At 43.1% G+C, this 17,761-nt stretch overlaps 1 protein-coding gene across 1 annotated transcript; it reads left to right on the top strand.

Annotated features, from left to right (window-relative positions):
• The first annotated feature begins 5,510 nt into the window (after nt 1–5,510).
• CMPK2 (cytidine/uridine monophosphate kinase 2) lies at nt 5,511–11,020 on the top strand. Its single transcript, XM_050894561.1, has 5 exons — nt 5,511–5,700; nt 5,825–5,939; nt 6,735–6,936; nt 8,090–8,323; nt 10,094–11,020. Exons 1-5 carry the CDS (start codon nt 5,605–5,607, stop codon nt 10,212–10,214), a joined length of 768 nt encoding a protein of 255 aa, XP_050750518.1. The 5' UTR covers nt 5,511–5,604; the 3' UTR covers nt 10,215–11,020.
• The last annotated feature ends 6,741 nt before the right edge of the window (nt 11,021–17,761 follow it).

Here is a 17,761-nt window from a genome sequence, read left to right as displayed (position 1 = left end):
ACTTCTTGCTGTGCCTGGCCCCAGTAATGCCACTTCACAAATGTATTGCTGCAGCATGATGGGAAACATCTCAGTTCCTGAGGCTTTCCAAAATTGTCTCAGAGCTTGTCAGCAGAGAGTATTTCAGCAAGTTACCAAGGGAGGCATTATCCATGTGCCCTTCCAGTTCCTTGAACTTTATGTAAGACACAGGCTTAAGGATGAAAGCAGGATTTCCTAATAAAGTAAAGGGTTTGTTGATCACAAACTTGAAAATGGAATTGTGAAAGGAGGAAGACAAGACAATGCAAGTTTAGACTGAAACCTGACATTGAAGTTGCTCCTTGGTTGTTTCAGTGTTTCACTTAATTTGGAGAAGTCTGGTACGCTCTGTTTCCCCCTCGCTCCATACATCCTTTCTCCTTCATGTTAGGAGCTCTATCCCATTTCATATCTGCTCTGGCCCCAATGCAAATTCCTTTCTCACCTCATTCCTATCTTTTGTTCATGTCGAGTTAAGCCAATGCAGATATAGGGCATACAGCTTTTCTCCCTCCTTTGAGGTGGAAAACTTTTACTAAGAATACTTGTGGTAGGCATGAGATCTTGAAGACAATCGCAACACTTCAAATTGTGCATCTCAGGAAATATTCTGTGTTGTGTCTGAGTATATACGTGTGTGTGTGTATATATATATAGACACGTATGTATGCCACCAAGCTCACAATCTCTGCATATAGCTTTGCATAGAGATCTTATTGCAGGTGACAAATTATCAGTTAGCTCACCTTGTCTCAGAAACTTCCCTGCCTTTCTGAAAGTTTGGGAATCGCAGCAGATCCACTGAGGCTGACCCAGTGACCTAGGCCTATTGCAGCCTCAGCCCTGAGCTCGTTGCCTAGTGCCTCAGCTGGGTAGGAAAATTAGGTTCAAAATACATTTCCAAAATCAGTAAAAAATCCTTGATGATTACCAGTTTCTCTCAGCACAAGGCTTACTTCTGATACACAAACACTCCAAGAGCATATCAGAAGAGTGTTGCTCAAGGAAACAGTAAACTAAAACATTACCATTTTTGAACTGTTTTCCTTTGGAAGGGAAGATCTCTGTTTCAAGGGACCAAACATGCAGAGAACCTAACAATCAAGCTTACTCAAGACTTCCTGTTCTCTGTAATTTTGTCTATGCTTTCTTAGAAAATGACAATTATAAAAGCACTTTCTATTTTTTGCCTCGGCTAAGTATGTTTTCAGATGACACTCTCTACATCACTGTAAAGCCCCACAAAGTAAACCCAGACCGGGATGTGCCCCCTACAGATGTACATGTCCTAGCAGCAACAAGAAAGACATTGACATTTTACTCCCCAAATTGTTCTAGCTCACAGGCTCTATAGTGAGACCTACAAGGAAACACAAATGTGCATTTTTATACACTAGCTTTGAATCTACCAGAAATGTTGCAAGCAAGAACTGTAATGAAATTTTCTGTCCTGAAGCCTTCTAGAAGAGGCTCAGAAAAGCATGATGTTCTTTGGAAGCAGTAGGAAGTCTGGTTCCTTCCTTTTCTTTCCTATAGAAGTCATCTTACAGTGGCACGATGGAGTCCCAGTACTCAAAATATTTCAGTTCTGCAAATCTGCACCAAAAAACCTTTTAAAGATAAATATAATTTTTCAAAAATGATTGAATAATGTTATTAATGGTGCACTGGATGGTACATAGGTACACAACTAGCATGGAACAATCCAACTGGATAAACATGGATAATGCTGTTGTGCTCCCTAGTTGCTAGGAAAGCAAAACTTTAAAACAGTTATATATTATTTATCGAAATAATGTATTTTTATTTATTTAAATAAAGAGATTGCTTTCTCCAGTGTGGCTAGTTGGCAGTTCCAGTCAAACAGTATCTTGCTAGGGAAAGCAAATTACTGGAATGGACCAGTAACATAAATAAGGTTAAAGGAGGAGCCGTTATCACGTCACCTGTGATGACCAGAAATGGTCTGAGGACAACCAGGCAAGTCATGCCATGGCACGTGTAGTTTTTAGCATTTGATAAATGTATTATGTCTTGTTCCACTCCCAGCTGGAAATGATCTCTTCCTCATTGCATCTGCAGCATCATAAATGGGATTCTGTCAAGGACCTTGTACTTGCAGTGACTCATCCCTCCTCGAGATGCACAAATCCAAGGGCTGCCACAGAAATTACCAAATAGAAAGTTAAAACCCACATGCAATTAAGTTATGAAACACATATGAAACACACCATATAAATACAGACACAGATTAGGCACATTTGAAAGAAGTCCACCATGGGCCCTTAATAGTGTGTATGTGATCTCCAGCTCAGGAAGTATTTAAACAGATGACTCCTAGAATCTGGGATGAGATGTTGGGAGAAGGATCCTTCTGTGTCCTTTCCATACACTTCTCCAAACATCTGGCGCTGGCCACTGTCATGGGCAGAAGAGGAGGGTCTCTTGGCCTGACACTATACTAACTTCTGTGTTCCTATGATCTTATCCCCAGACCTTTGTCTTTACTGGAGGGCCCTTTACTGGTGTCCTTTAAAGTTTATTCTGCATGAAAACAACTATGTTCTATTTATGTGTATTTTATGTACCTATGCATTTTATGGGCCTTCAACTTAAGTAATTCCTCCCTGTGTCTCAGACAGCTGTTTATCTACATTACAGGCCTGTGCACTTAGATATATTTTTAAAGTTACAGGTTGATTAATTTTCAGGTTTTTTTCCTCTTTTTCCACTTCGGGTGGATCAAAAAGTTTTTGAATGGTCATATGGCTTCTTGTTGTGTCTGTATCTCTTCCCTATAGATACATGCAAGCACAGTGGGCCCTCAAAGATGTGAAGAGGCTCCAGAACAGTGTTTTTCACATAATTAGCACATTTGCTCTTCAACGTCATTTCATATTACACAGAAGACAAATTGATAAAGATCCTTGTGAAGAAACTGAAAAATACTTACCATAAGTTAATTTCAAAACAGATTCATACTCTCTACACTGATTTTAAATACAAAGACCTGTCTTGGGCATAAAAGACAACTCTCTTTTTCTATATTTTTACCTGAACTGTTTGTGTATAATCTGATGGGAAAGACCTAAAATCTTGCAAGAAGATACTTTTAAGTAATCAGCCAGGAGGACAGACATCACATGCCTATTGTAAATGATCTCATAAGCATATTATAAATGAGGAAGAAAGCACCATCAACTTGGCTCAGGAATGCTTGTAAACAAGGTTATATCAAGGCGGTGGGAGGGGAAAAGGAAAACGAAAGTAAGCTTTTTCCATTTAGTCAGCAGGGAGGGGAAAGGCAACAGTGGCATCAGGAAAACAGAAAAACAGGAGAACAAGGAGCCAGATAGGTCAGTGAGGAACACGGCCAGCTTTTTAAGCTCTTTTGAAGCGAAACTTGGCTGCAAGTCAAATGGACTTCAAAGAAATGAATGAACAGAAAAGTGGCAGATAAGCTTCAGTGTAGATAAAGGTAAGGCAATGCACGTAGGAAAGAATAATCGAAACCTTGTATACCTGATGCTGAGCTCAGTAGTGGCACTTACATCTCAGGAAAGAGATCTCAGAGTCACTGTTGCTACCCTTCTGAAATCAATGGCTCTGTGGGAGGCAGCAGCAAAAAAAGTCAACAAAAAGCTGAGTATCATCCAGAAAGGTATTGAGAACATGGCAGATGATGGCATTATTTTGCTGCTCTGTGAAACCTCAGTATGTGTAGCCATACCTTGACTAGTGGTACAGTTCAGGTCTCCACGTCTCAGCAGGACCTCACAGCGTTAAAGAAGTGCATCTAAATTATCAAGGGGATGAAGCGTCTGCCTTACAAGAGATGGGGGCTCTCACTTCTGACATGATAAAGCTGAGTGAGCTTTAAAAAACCATGAAGGTGATAAATAAGCCGAATGTTGAACTGTTATTCACCGAAGTCAGTAGTAGTATTAGAAGGGGCACTTGTTGAAATAAGTAGGATATGAGTTTAAAACTTATACAAGAAAGCTGTTTTTATGCAACAGGTTGTGCATTGCTGGAATTTGAGACCATGGGGGTTTGTGGAGGTAGACTGTATCACAGAGTTAAAAAGGGATTTAGACAGATGTATGAGCAAGGGTCCATAAATAAGTGCTAAAAGGAAGAGATGAGGATGTGCTGTCTAACATTCCTAACTTGGTGACTGTGGATGCTGGAGGAGCACGAGGACTAGGAGAAAGGACCACGGATAAGCCAGGCTTATGCACAGAATATCATTCTGCCAGACAAAATATTGGGCAAGAAGAGCCACTAGCCTGACTCAGTAGTGCATATTATTATGTTCTTAAAATTACCACCTATTGGCTTTTTGTATAATGAACCGTGTTTTACCCTGTATCTTCTGGCATCCATACCCAGCTGCCATAGCCATGTGTTTGAGTGATGTGGAACAATGCTGGAGTTCTCAGGTATGAAAAAGGGCATGTTTTGCCCTAAAAAAAGCCAGGTCTGGTACCTGCTGCTGAGACTGTATTGAAGAGCCTCCAAGGCTGTGTTCCCAGTTCCTGCTCTGGCCCAGCCTTCCTCCAGCTTCCATAGCATGGGCAGTTTCCAACTAGTATAGCTGATCTCTAGCTAATCTACTGCCTAACAGCTTCTCCCCTTTCCACGCAGATATGCTAAGCAGAAGATATTTGTGCAGCATTTTTGAGCTGACCAGAGGAAGACACCAAGTTTCTGAGGAACTTCTTGTAGGGTGTACTGGCTTGTAGAGTATATTCTTTCAGAAGATGCATCAGAAGCTTAACTTCAGGTATCTCTAAGTGGCGGTTTTCCAACTATTGAAAGGGAGAAACAGGATTCTGCAGAGATGCAGGTTCTCCTACATTTCAAGTTACATATTTTGAAAACTCAAACATTTTGGGCAACATTACTCACAGCAGCTGACATGAACCTAACTTTTACAGCTATTTGCAGTGCTTCTGGTTCCTGCCCGTGAGCTGATGAAAGCTGAAATTGGCCATCACAAAGTTATGAAAACACCGCAGGCTTGTAAAAGTCTGTTTTACTTCCAAAATTATTTGAGCCCGTATCAAGGCACTGAGTAACAGAATAATGGGGTTAAGTTACCGATATGCCCCGACAGCTCGGTGCTACGTGGGCAGTGCAAAACAGCAAACCAGTTCAATTCGGTTTATGACTTGTCTCTTTGGGCCAGGCCGAAGCAGGAGAGTCTATTTGCATTTTTTTTTTTTTTTTTGAGACCACCAGGATTCAGCCACGGGAGTCCGTGGGAACGTGACCCGTTTTTGCTGGGGGCGGGCAGACCGGATCCCGAGGCTAAGACCTTAGTTTTCACTTTCACTTCCAGCCCATCCATGCACAGAGCCATTTCCCGCGGGGACGAAGCCCGTTCGCTCCAGTGCCACTAAAGCGGGGAGGGGTGGGGGGGCAGGCAGAAAACCCGCCCCTCCGAGGAGCATTCCTTGCCCTTCCCGCCGGGGAAGGCGCTTTCCCGGCCGGCGGGGGCTAGTTTCGTTTCCCGCTGGCTCCGCCGCCGCCGCCCGCCCCTCTCCGCGCCGCCGCCGCCGACCCCGGCTCTCGGCGGAGATGCTGCGGCGCTGCGCCCCGGGGCCGCCGGGCCCCCAGCCCCTCCGCCGCGCCCTGCCGCCCGCCGCCCCCGCCGTCCGCGACCGCCTGCGGGAGGTGAGCGCCCGCGGGGGGTGCGGGGGTGCGGGGGGTGCGGGGGCCGCGGTTTGGCTCGTCCAGCTTCGTCGGGTGACGTGAAGGCCGCCTGTGCGTGTGTGAAGGGTCACATCTCTCCTTGCAGTGCGCAGCGCGGATCCCGGAGGCTGGAGCAGTACTCGACCTGCTGGAGAAATGTCCTGAGCACCAGAAGAAGGGAGGTTTTCCCGTCGTCGTTTTTGAGGGGCTGGATGCCACAGGTAAGAGCAAGGTATGGTTGAAGAAGCGCAGATGAGAAGTTACTGGAAAGAGCAACCGCTATGGCCTTCAGCCAGGCGTAAGGCTTAAAAATTCAACAAATCCTGGAAACTTGTGACAGAATTGAAAGAATTGGTAATTATAAATACCAGTCTGTCTTCTCTTACTTGTAAAAGATCAGTCTATGCTGATTTTCATTCAGTGGATGAGTTCCTTACCTACGTAAATGAAAGAATACAAAGAGTGGAGTACTGGAAATTAAATTTCTTGTGCAGATGATGAAACATACTTTTACTGGAGAGTTTTCAAGTAAATGAACTGAAGTAGTGGTAGTCTGGGAAACCGGCAGCAGTTTGTCTCAGAGAGAAATATTAGTTGCCTCTGAATAACTTTTTGTTTTCTGACTTTTCAGTTAACGAGAACTGAAAATCCCCTCTAAAAAGAAAGTATTGGGTGACAGCGTGGCAACATCCACATGAACTGTGACCTAGAAAAATATTGTAAACAGATATAGAGAGAAATTGCCATTCATTTAATGCATTTAAGGGAGTGAAGACCGAAAGCTGGCAAGAGGGAGGGGTGGGAGGCCCTGAGAGTAGGAAGTGGAGTATTAATTCCTGCAACCAGACTCACAATTGTTTCCCACTGAAAACCTTATCACAAGATATTCAGGTTACATAGTCAGGTGGCAGAACACGTGCTCCAAGTGAACAAATGGGAGCATTTTTCAGTTTTTAAAGCTCAGTTGTATCTGATACGCAATATAACAAATGTTTCCTTCTGTAAATGAAATGCAGGCAAAACCACTGTAACCCAGTCTGTTAAGGACACCCTGAATGGCGTTCTGCTGAGGTCCCCACCAGCTTGTATCAGCCAATGGAGGACAATATTTGATGATGAGCCAGCACCCATTAAAAGAGCATTTTATGCTGCGGGCAACTACATTCTTGCTTCAGAAATAGCGAAAGCATCCACTCAGGCACCTGTGATCATAGACAGGTTTGTATATTTACAAAGTCCTCTTATATCAGTGCCATCATACAGTTGTTCAGCGTTACAAGCAGAAGTTGTCAATGGTAGTCTCTGGGTTTCTTCTTTTTTCTTTTTTTTCTTTGGAAGTGCTACTTTGCAGATAGTCAGATAAATATTAAATCTTCTAAAGAGTAATGCTTATGATAACAGTAAGATGGGGGACTTCCATCTGTGTAATACTCATAACTGGCTTTAGGACACATGAAAAGTGTTACATCTTCAGTTAGGAATAGTGGAGGCATGGACTGTGCAGCCTGAGCCAAACCAGGGCTCTGTGACAAACCTGAGGAGAGTGAGGGCTGCTGATCATGGCTATCTCTAAGATGCGTCTGAGATACGGGTGGATTAGAATGACTGAATTTTAGGTAGACTCACTGTTTGAGGATGTAAAGCCAGAAATATGCTTCCCACTTTTTTTGTTTTGTTGATGTCATTTCTTATTTTCACCAACTGTGTAGGCAGCTTTCAGTGTTACTCTTAATAAAGGAAGTCTAGATGCACTTTGAAACCCCTGGCTTGTTTCAGTAGATGTAACCTCCCTCCACAACACACATACACAGAAGTTGTTTGCGTGTGAGTGCTATTTTTAAGCAGCCTCAAAACCACTGAAATACACGAAATACAGTGCCTCATAGTGGTGGGAACGTTAAATGCAAGTGAAATGCGTAACGATTAATACAGTCTGTCTTCATTCACATGTGGTTGAAGACTGCATGTTCTCTGCCAAATCTGTTGCATGAAGTAGGACGGGAACCACAAAAAAGGGACTCAGAGTATTGGATTTTGACATCTAATGTAACTCTTCTTTTGAACTCTCTCATTATATGAGAAGACTTTCTTTTGATAGGAGTATCAGGAACACTCTTTGCATAATGTGTACTTTCTGCCATATGTTTGAATTAATAATTCACAGTAATTCTGAATATTGTGTTGAGTATTATCACAATGTTACAAAATAATGGATGGCACAGAACTGTTCTTCACATTTCCCTTCAAAATCACGGTGTCACCTACCTCGTCATTATTGCACTTGTCATTATAGTGACACTTGTCTCCTATATTACTGAAGAATTAGTGTCCTCTTTAAAATGTATCTCTCCATTCTGTATTTTCCTGACAGATACTGGCACAGCACAGCTGCCTACACAATTGCCACTGAAATAGATGGGAAAGTCCAGGATCTTCCACCAGCTCACGATGAGGTGTACCAATGGCCTGAGGATCTGCTTAAACCCGACCTTGTTCTTCTCCTGACTGTTGACCCTGAGGAGCGAGTCCGGAGACTTCAGCGTCGGGGGCTGGAGAAAACAAAGGAGGAAGCTGAGCTGGAAGCTAACAGCTTGTTTCGCCAAAGGTACACTTTAATGAGGAATAAGAGGATGGAGGCAATCTTGGCTCCTGTGCGATCGGTAGCAAATGTCCCACTCACATTACTGGGACAAGGATTTCCTATGTCTAAGCTTTTGGCTTGGGTTTTTTTTGGAAAGGATTCATGGCTGACAAGGAGGGTAAATTCTGTCACTTCTGATTGAAAGTGCTTGAAAGCTGCAGGTGAAGAACTTTATTCTCCTGCAAAGGAGCTTTGAGTTAAAATACTTGTATTTTGCTACTTGCTGCTTTTATTGTAGCACCTTTCTTATTGAGATTATGAAGGAGAGACCTAAAAATTCCAGAACTGGGAGGTAAGAAGTTGAAACACATAGCTTCCCCAGAAAAGTCTGGAACTGAGCTCCAGATTAGGAGAATAAAATTTAGATCTCCTCTTGTAGATGTCTTTAGTTGTGCTATGTGTCTCAGGTCCCAGTGTAGTCAATACATTCAATGGAGCCTTCAAAGTGATTCAGCTCACCACCCGCTTGGAGCCCAGTGATCTAAGCATAAGTATCTAGAGCCATTTGATATGAGCTGAGACATCTGCATGAGGCTGGCAGATGTGATGCAGAACCTGTGCACACTTTCTAGACCAGCAACTGGAAGCTAAATGAGATGGTCCAGAGCATCTGAAGCAGTACTAGATACATTTGCTTAAGCAACTGAATTGCACCCTAGGTATCCTACTTCAGGGTCTGCTGAATTGCTGTCTAGGCTCCACCAAATGTATTGACTAGATCGTCATTGTCTACAGTGGAAACTTAAATACCTAGTGCTCGTGTAGATACCTCAGTATAGACACCTGAATGTCAGTGTCTGTATCTACAAATTGCAAAGCTGAAATCTACCTCTAGGGTTTTAACATTTCTGGTGATGATATACCTTAAAAATATCCATTGCTTGATTCTGACAGAAAGCCTGTGCGGACATACGGTTCATATAGTGGGACCTGCAGAGGGATGGATGAGCTAGGGAACATGCTGCCATTTAAGAATCTTTAATGTTCTAATTCTGTTACTTCTTATTCCCGTCAGAAAGCCTTTGGTTATTTCTACTTGTTAATTAAGTCAACCTGGATGTGAGAACATCCAGAATCTTGCTTGATTCATCTTATGACTTGCGGCCTGAATGTTTGGCATTATTAATTGTGGGAACATAGAAAATGATATTCACATCCTCATAGGCTAACTGTGGGAGAGTTCTGCATTATGAGAAGACTTATAGTCTAAGCGAGGAGGTTTTCATCCTGTATTTCATCCCGGTATTCATCCGGTTAACAAAGTTGATCAGAGGAAAGGGCTGAATGATGTGTCAACTCTGTAATCCAGTGACTCAAAGCTGAGATCAGTCAGTGAGCACACCTACACAATGCCGTGCCGTATAGTTCAGAGACAGCTTAGTGGGCTCTGAATAAATTAATTCAGGTGTTAGAAGCAGGCTGTCCACTGTACTGCTATACCAGACTGTATCCAGTGCTAAGCTGTAAAGAAAGAAATACTTTAATGCCATGCCATGTGAATATGGATAGAGCTCTGGGAATCAGTGTCAAGGAAACTATGCGCTTTGAGGTTCGCACTGTAACAGTTACTAATGTTTTATTGCTCTTTGCAGTAGATTTCATTCTTAGCTCTACATTAGATTTTTTTTTCCTTTGTTTCTGCAGTGAGAACACTTTCTTCTGAGACTGATGACTAATGCCATTTCATATCCCTGCAATCTGAAGTTTCATTTCTCCTGTTTTGTTTTTAAATAGAGTTGAAGAGTCATACAGAAGGATGGTGAATCCTGCATGCCAAGAGGTCGATGCCAGCCCCTCCAAGGAAGAGGTTCTTAAGATAGTGCTAGAACTAATTAAGAAACACTGTGCTTTGTGAAAGCAACTTCTGTGTAATAGCGCTTAAAAGATACTTTTTAGTGCACTTAAAAGATACTTTTTATTGCCCCTCTGGTTTTGGTACCTGAAAATGCACTGTGACATGTTTTGTCCCACAGAAGAATCTTCTCTTTCTTCTGTTGACAGTAATCTGTGCAGGTTATCTTTCACCGTTGCCTACTGTACTATTCTGTATAATGCAAAATACTACTCACATGTTATTCAGCATTCTTAGTAAAGCCACAAACATATTACGGTCATGTACGAAGTACCTCAGAGTGCTCTCTGACTCTGTGACATTTCAAGACGCTATTGTGTTGCATCTTCATCACCAGGAGAACCTGTTCCCTCATCCGTTGTGTACCAGAATTCACTGGACTGCAGCAGGAGCACTAGGTGCCCAAGGAGAGGCTGAAATGTCATCCAGCAGTAAAACAATAAAATGATCATAACATTAGGAACAGACAATCTAGTGGCCCAGTGTTGTTTACTGGAATAGAGGATAAGCAGCTGCTGCTGTGATGGGCATCCTGGAAAAAATGTCTTGTAAGTCAGGGCCAGTAAGCATCTAGGCCTCTAAGTAATAAAGTCCAAGCCTGTCAACATATGCAACTGAAATATCAACCCATTTCAGAGGGAAACAGGAGAATGCTGGCATATTAGAAACAGAGATATGAGAAGAACCTGAAATTAAAACCTTTTTATAAATGATTGCTAAAATATTTTTGTACAAAACATTTTCTCTATCCTGTTAACATCTGTTAACTCGAATTTGTGTTCTTTTGAGAGAATGTGAAATGAAAAACTGCAGAGAATCTGAGCAATGGGAGTGATTGTACCTTTTCACTTCACCTTTTCTTTCTTGTGTGGGTTTTTGCACATGTTGAATGTGAAAGCAGGTGTCATGGTTTAACCCCAGCTGGCAACTGAGCACCACACAGCCACTCGCTCACTCCCCCCCTGGTGGGATGGGGGAGAGAATCAGAAGGGTAAAAGGGAGAAAACTCGTGGGTTCAGATAAAGACAGTTTAATAGGCAAAGCAAAAGCCGCACACACAAGCAAAGCAAAACAAGGAATTCATTCGCTACTTCCCATTGTCAGGCAGGTGTTCAGCCATCTCCAGGAAAGCAGGGCTCCATCACGTGTAACAGTCACTTGGGAAGGCAAACAGCATTACTCCAAACGTCCCCCTCTTCCTTCTTCTTCCCCCAGCTTTTATTGCTGAGCATGATGTCCTATGGTACGGAATATCCCTTTGGTCAGTTGGGGTCACCTGTCCCGGCTGTGTCCCCTCCCAGCTTCTTGTGCACCCCCAGCCTACTCGCTGGTAGGGTGGTGTGAGAATCAGAAAAGGCCTCGACTCTGTGTAAGCGCTGCTCAGCAATAACAAAAACATCCCTGTATTCTTAACACTATTTTCAGCACAAATCCAAAACATAGCCCCATACTAGCTTCTATGAAGAAAATTAACTCTACCCCAGCCAAAACCAGCACACTTTCCACCCCTTATTCCATACCATTTATGTCATGCTCAGGTCCCACACTATCCAATACATCCGCATTACCCACCCCCCCCCCCTTCCCATCCTTTGATACAATACACAGACATCATTCCCCCAGTCTGTAGACCACCTCTGTAAAGTGTCTGTAAAATGTCCAGAAATGTCCCGAAATGCCCACAAAATGTCCATTGAGTTCATTTAGACCATGACTTTGGGCTCCATCTGTTATGGTGGTCACTCACGACAGGAGAGGTGGTGTGCTGCGTGGAGTCAGCAGACACCAAAGCCAGCTCAGGTCAGGTCACTGCTGCACTTGCACTGCTTCTTGTAAGGCTTGTCCTCCATTGGTTCAGCTGGTTCCTGCTATAGTAATTCCTATAACATGCAACTCAAATCACGTGTTACAACAATTTAAAGGTATATCCATTACCATCTCCACCCCTGGTCCCTTTGGGCCAGGCCATAGGGTTTAACATTGCAATGAACTCTTCCCCTTGCCCCTGCTCCGGCTTGGACTTATCCGCAGACTGCAGTCTCTTCGGGATGTACCTGCTCCAAGTGGAGCCTTATCTATGAGCCACAGTCTCTCCAGGGGTATACCTGCTGCGGCACAGACTTATCCACAGCCACGGTCGCTTTGAGGTGCACCTGTTCCAGTGTGGCCTTCTCCATGGGCCACAATGCCTTCAGAGATATACCTGCTCCAGCATGGCCTTACCCACGGCCACAGTCCCTTCAGAAGTAAACCTGCTCCAACGTGGCCTTACCCATGGCTGCAGTCCCTCCAGGGGTGTACCTGCTCTGTTGTAGGCTTATCGATGGCCACACGCTTTGACATGCTCCAGCATGACCTCATGCACAGCCACTGATGCTTCAAGGTGTACCTTCTCCAGTGTGTACTTATCCTTGGGCCACAATCTCTTAAGAGGTATATCTGCTGTGGCACAGACATAACCACAGCCACAGATGCTTTGAGATGTACCTGCTCTGGCATGTGCTTACCCACGGCCACAGACGCTTCAGGGTGTCCTGCTCCCGTATGGACTCATCCACAGGTCACAGTCCCTTTGAGGGAGAAGCAGAAAATCCCAGCCAAAACCAGCACAGCAGGCTACCATCAAGACTTCAGCTCTGCAAAGGCTTATTTTTATGTACATTAGTTTCACTATTGTTACTCCTAAGTGTAAAACTAAACATGTGGATAAGCCTTTGTGGGGTCAGAAATGAACTGCATATCCAGAAAGAACATAACTAAAATGTAAATTTGATTTAAAATGCTATTTTTACTTACTTTCCTGTGTTAAGCAAGTGCAATTATCAACGAATCCGTCCTGTAAATAAAAATGTACTCAGTACTGCAGTTCGTATATCCAATCTGTATATGCAAGGTGATAGAAAGAAAAACTGCTAAAAATACATTTTATTCATACACTGTTTAATGTGACTATATGCTATTAATATAATTCATGCATACTAGTAGTACACGCTGTTGTATTTGGTGTATTATTTGGGTAACAGTAGCCTTGGGATTTGCCATACATGCAGACTGAAAATACCTAGTTGTAGGTGCTCCACTTATTTTAGAAATTATGAAGCATTCAGGTATTCAGTCCTGGACAGAGGAAATTCACATATAGAGGGCATCACTGCACACGGATGATCAGGGTACAAATAGTGTGCCTGCCCTAAACATTGTGTAGCCTTAGCTTTTCCAGATAAGAGATCACTTGGCCTGAGAAACGCCACTAAATGCCTTTTCTCCTTATGCAAACTTGCACATGAAGCCAGACTGCCTGGTTTATGACGCCGAGTTTTTAAAAGTGTAGGTTTGTATTTAAAAGAGTGCCGATAATACATATGCAATGAGTGGCATCAGACACTATTAATTACACATGTGCAGTATATATTCATAGTCCATGTTTTTCTTTAACCCAAAGCTACTTAGGCAGACTAACAGAACAGCAAAGCAAGGTAGACCAAACCAATGTTTCATTTCTCATGTCTTTGTTAGAATTAAATGTCTGCAAGAGGTTGTGTGCCACATGCAGGATGTTAATGTGCATAATCACTCCCATACTTCCCAGTTCTGTGGCATTTCTGCCACATTTTTGTCCACAGGGTCTAAAAAGACTGCACTATTGCTTTAATTTACATTTTTAACAAATGTAGAGGTTTGTCACTGGCTGCTGAAACGCAGGCAGGTCTGGGAGAGGAGCAGCAGGAATACACAAACGCTGGCCATCGCACACCCAGCAAGAGCATCACCTGCTTCATGTGTTAGAAAGTGTTTTGCTGGGCAGTTTGATGGCCACAAGAGGTCAGGATTTTGGTTTCAGTGCTTAAAAGACCTGAAGCTCCAAATATTTCAATGCAGATTCAGAAACTTAGGCTGCTTCTTGGTAGATAAAACTGGTTTTCTGCAGCTTTGGAGTACGATTGTTGTGTAAGACTGGCAGGTTAGCCCGTGACACAGGGCTGGCCTGTGGCCATCAGCCTCTGCCACGCAGTCCCGAGTGCGGTCAGCCCCTGGAGCATCCCTGCTTACCTGCAGCCAGCCCATTCTGGAGGCCAGGTGTTTGCTAGCACAGACAAAGGCTGCTCTCTGTCAGTCATCCTCAGGGCAGAGGACATGCCAAAACCTGTTTCTTCTATTATTACCCCAGCAAATTTAGTAATTTGATAATTTACTGATTTACTAATACAGACCTAGCTTTAGGATGTGATCCTGCAAAGATCCTGATACTACTACAGTCCTCAGAGCGTCTAGGGTGTTAGACCAGTAAAGTACACACAGAGAAACTTAATTTCAAGCTTCTCAATATTTCTGTTAAAGTCAGTGAATCCAGCCCTTACCGAACAATAAATGCTATTTTTAAAGTTCAGGTGTTTCTTGAAGTATGAAACAATGCTTTTATTGGCCCAAATTAAGCTTTACATACTTTTTAGTTATTAAAAAAAGTCTCCAAGAGTTTTAGATGAGAGAATTTTACAAGAAATGTTTTTGTTTGTTTGTTTGTTTTAATTTTATAGAACTCACCATTGTATTTCCAGCACCTTTTTTCTCATTTTTAATCTCATTTGCTTTCATTTTTTTGGTCTAGAGGGGGATACTTAAATAAAATGGTATTGAGGTGCCTAAACATAGACATCCACAGCCAGTTAGTCTCCCTAAGGTATCTGAGATGTCTGCGTGGGGCTGCCAGATATGACACGAGACATTTGGTTGAGCTGTTGATCTGTGGAGTGGCAGCTGGAGGCCTGCAGGGATACCATATGGTACCTAAAATGGCACTACTCACCCATTTAAGCAGTGAGAGGGTTAGAAAGCATCAGTGCAGCCTCTTTGGGCTGTGCTTATATTAGCAGGTGGCCTGGAACAAGTAGGGCAGATCCGTAGCACAGAGGAGCTGGCGCAGATGACCCAGTGTGTGCCCTCCATGTATTTCAGAGATTTATTTCAGACAAGCTCTAATCTGGTCACATTGACTGGTCTTATGTTAGCGGCTGCAGTGCAATAAGTGCGCCTCTACACCAGATCTTTTAGTTTAGCTTTGTCTGGATGGCAGTTCACAGATGCCAGGACTGTTCCATGACGTGAAGCAAAGCATGGTGAGGAGGGGTGGTCAGGAGGAACGCTTCAAAAGTGCGGTCCTGATCCAAGCTGGAATGCTAATGTGGATGTATTACATAGATGTAATGTAGAAGCAACATGTATCTCTTGGAAAGGTTTCCTTGGAGCCAAAACAGGCTTTGGGTCTGGTTTCCTCAGTGTCCTGATTGAGGGCTAACCTGGAACATGCTACAGCTCCTTTTGGTCCCTGTTCCCAGGTCTTCTGCAGGGGGTAACCACAGGACGGGAGCAGGGAAGAGTGGATTTTGCTGCGTGCTTGGCCCCATCCTGCTGTAGCATGAGGTGTAGCCATGGTGCTCACCCAGTGTTGGGAGTAGTAAGTGTTGCTGTCAGCCTGAGAGGTGAGAAAACCACTTGTAAGCAAATACAAAACTTCAGCAGTGTAATGTAAGGCTGGTGTTCAGTCATTCCCTTCCCAAAAAAAGTCTGCAAGACAAAGACTAATTCCCTGAAGTCAGATGCTAGGAGGTGACATGCAGGCTCTTTCAGAAGACATGAAATATCTATCGCCATTACAGATACAGTTTCATAGTCGTGATTTTTACCATTATTTTCTGTAGAGATAACAAGCAACTTTATGTACAAACTGATGTTTTATCAAGTAGGAGTTCACTGTGCTGAGTGCCTGGAACTAACACGACAGCTAGAGAGGCCAGTGCTTCACCAGGTTTTCTTCACTGTTCCATATTTTGTGTCTTTTCCCTATAGCATTACCAGCTTCTAGACTTTTGCCTAAAAATGTGCATGCTGCCTCCGCTATTAATTCCTGACAGTTTCAGAGGCAGGAGAGTCAGGACACTCCATGGGACTCTGATGGAAGGAAAAATGTCTCTTTCAAGCCCAGGATAAACAAAAGCCCCAAAGAGTTTTTATTTTTTATTTTCCTTTTTTTTTTTTTTAAAGGAATGAATAATTGCTAGTTGTCTGTTAAAATTCATTAGGTTTTTCAGTCCCAGTTCCCCTATTTTCTTAATTTGAATATTTGAAGAAACACATAAGACTGAATTGTTGCTGCAGGGGGCTGCACTGACTTTGATCTTTTAAATGGAAAGCTATGTTCAATAAAATTAAATCAGCTCTTTTGTAAAGACAAAGATCATCACCCTCTGGCTTAATTTAACTAAACAGATGTAGGGTTTATGTAAATATGCAGTCATTGAAATGTGAAACAAAAGCTAGAATACCCTGCCATTAGTGTAAAAATGCATTCTGTGTTACCAGCTGGTCAGTCATGACCTTTTATTCAGCCATAGAGACAGTGCATGTCATGTACTCTAAAGCAGGGGAAATATGATGAAAAAGGCTATGTCTGCAAACTCATTGCATATGAAAAGAGCCAGCCGGATAAAGCCCCATTTTAAGCATGCGGCAGGTACAGAATGAGCTCCAGTGGGGTAATTTACTTTTTCTGCTGCTCTCCCCCTCCCTGGGGCCAGCTGTACAGGTGAAAGGTTAGTGCAGTCTGTGTATTTGCTTGGGCTTTCAGTTTTCTTTCATGAAAGATGCTGTAATCAAGCAAGCACATCTTTTCTTGACAGGACGGAAGACGCAACTTCTGCAGAGGATCTAGACCACCTCCCACAGCTGTAAGTCTCCTGGGCCAGCGACTCTGAGGCTTTTGTTGGTGATATGAACACTGTTGTAGAGGACCATTTCCAAATAAGCCTTCCTTGACTCCAGTGGTATTGGTCAGACTTGCGTGAGGTTGGAGCAATAAGTAACGATGCACTGAGCTAATGAGTCTCACCTGCTGATGCAAGCAGATTTCGGTGTATTGACACACAGAAGATACCGTGCTGCTGCTGTCTCTGAAGTTTGGTCTGTATCCAGCCGCATGTACTCCTTGTTCTCAGCCTGTAAGCTTTCAGGGTGAATGCTCTGGTCCATGATTGCAGCTCCCAGAAACTTCCCTTTCTGTCCTGCATTCCAAAGTGCTGGCAACAAAAGCTTGACACCCCTGATACCCATCTTGTCCCTCCAAAAAAGAAATCTTCAAACATCTTAAGACTATTTTTAGTTTTCACTGCAAAATGGGATGCAATGCTTTTGTGTCAGGTTGGCAAAAATGTCTCTGTGCTAATATTTTCATTCGAGCTTTTTCACTCTACAACAGTATTTTACTGGAGCTGATTACCTAAGTGCGTCTGTTCTCAAATGAGCTATATAGACATTCCTTAATAATGATGTAGTTCATGTATTATTATTTTTGTGTACTACATATGTGTATTGCCCAGACTATATGGGTTTTGCTCTGCTTTTCCATTTTCCACATGAGATTTGTTCGGTAAATGGAATGTAGGCTATTTTAGTGAAGGGAAAGTTAGCTTTTATTTAGCAGTTCCCAGCTTCTGAACTGCTGTTGGGTTTAACTGTGGTATTTGGGATCAGAAGCCTTTAACTGGGTCTGACTCTGC

The sequence above is a fragment of the Gymnogyps californianus genome, chromosome 3 (assembly GCF_018139145.2).
Source record: "Gymnogyps californianus isolate 813 chromosome 3, ASM1813914v2, whole genome shotgun sequence".
Taxonomy (NCBI): Eukaryota; Metazoa; Chordata; class Aves; order Accipitriformes; family Cathartidae; genus Gymnogyps; species Gymnogyps californianus.
The sequence above is the reverse complement of the archived record's forward strand: the minus strand, read 5'-3'. Positions and strand labels throughout refer to the sequence as shown.

Bases quoted from the DNA above. Each gene is read 5' to 3' on its own strand.
- CMPK2 (XM_050894561.1), top strand. From the start codon at position 5,605: ATGCTGCGGCGCTGCGCCCCGGGGCCGCCGGGCCCCCAGCCCCTCCGC. The intron at 5,701-5,824 runs GTGAGCGCCCGC...CTCTCCTTGCAG, and splicing joins TCCGCGACCGCCTGCGGGAG to TGCGCAGCGCGGATCCCGGA. The intron at 8,324-10,093 runs GTACACTTTAAT...GTTTTTAAATAG, and splicing joins AACAGCTTGTTTCGCCAAAG to AGTTGAAGAGTCATACAGAA.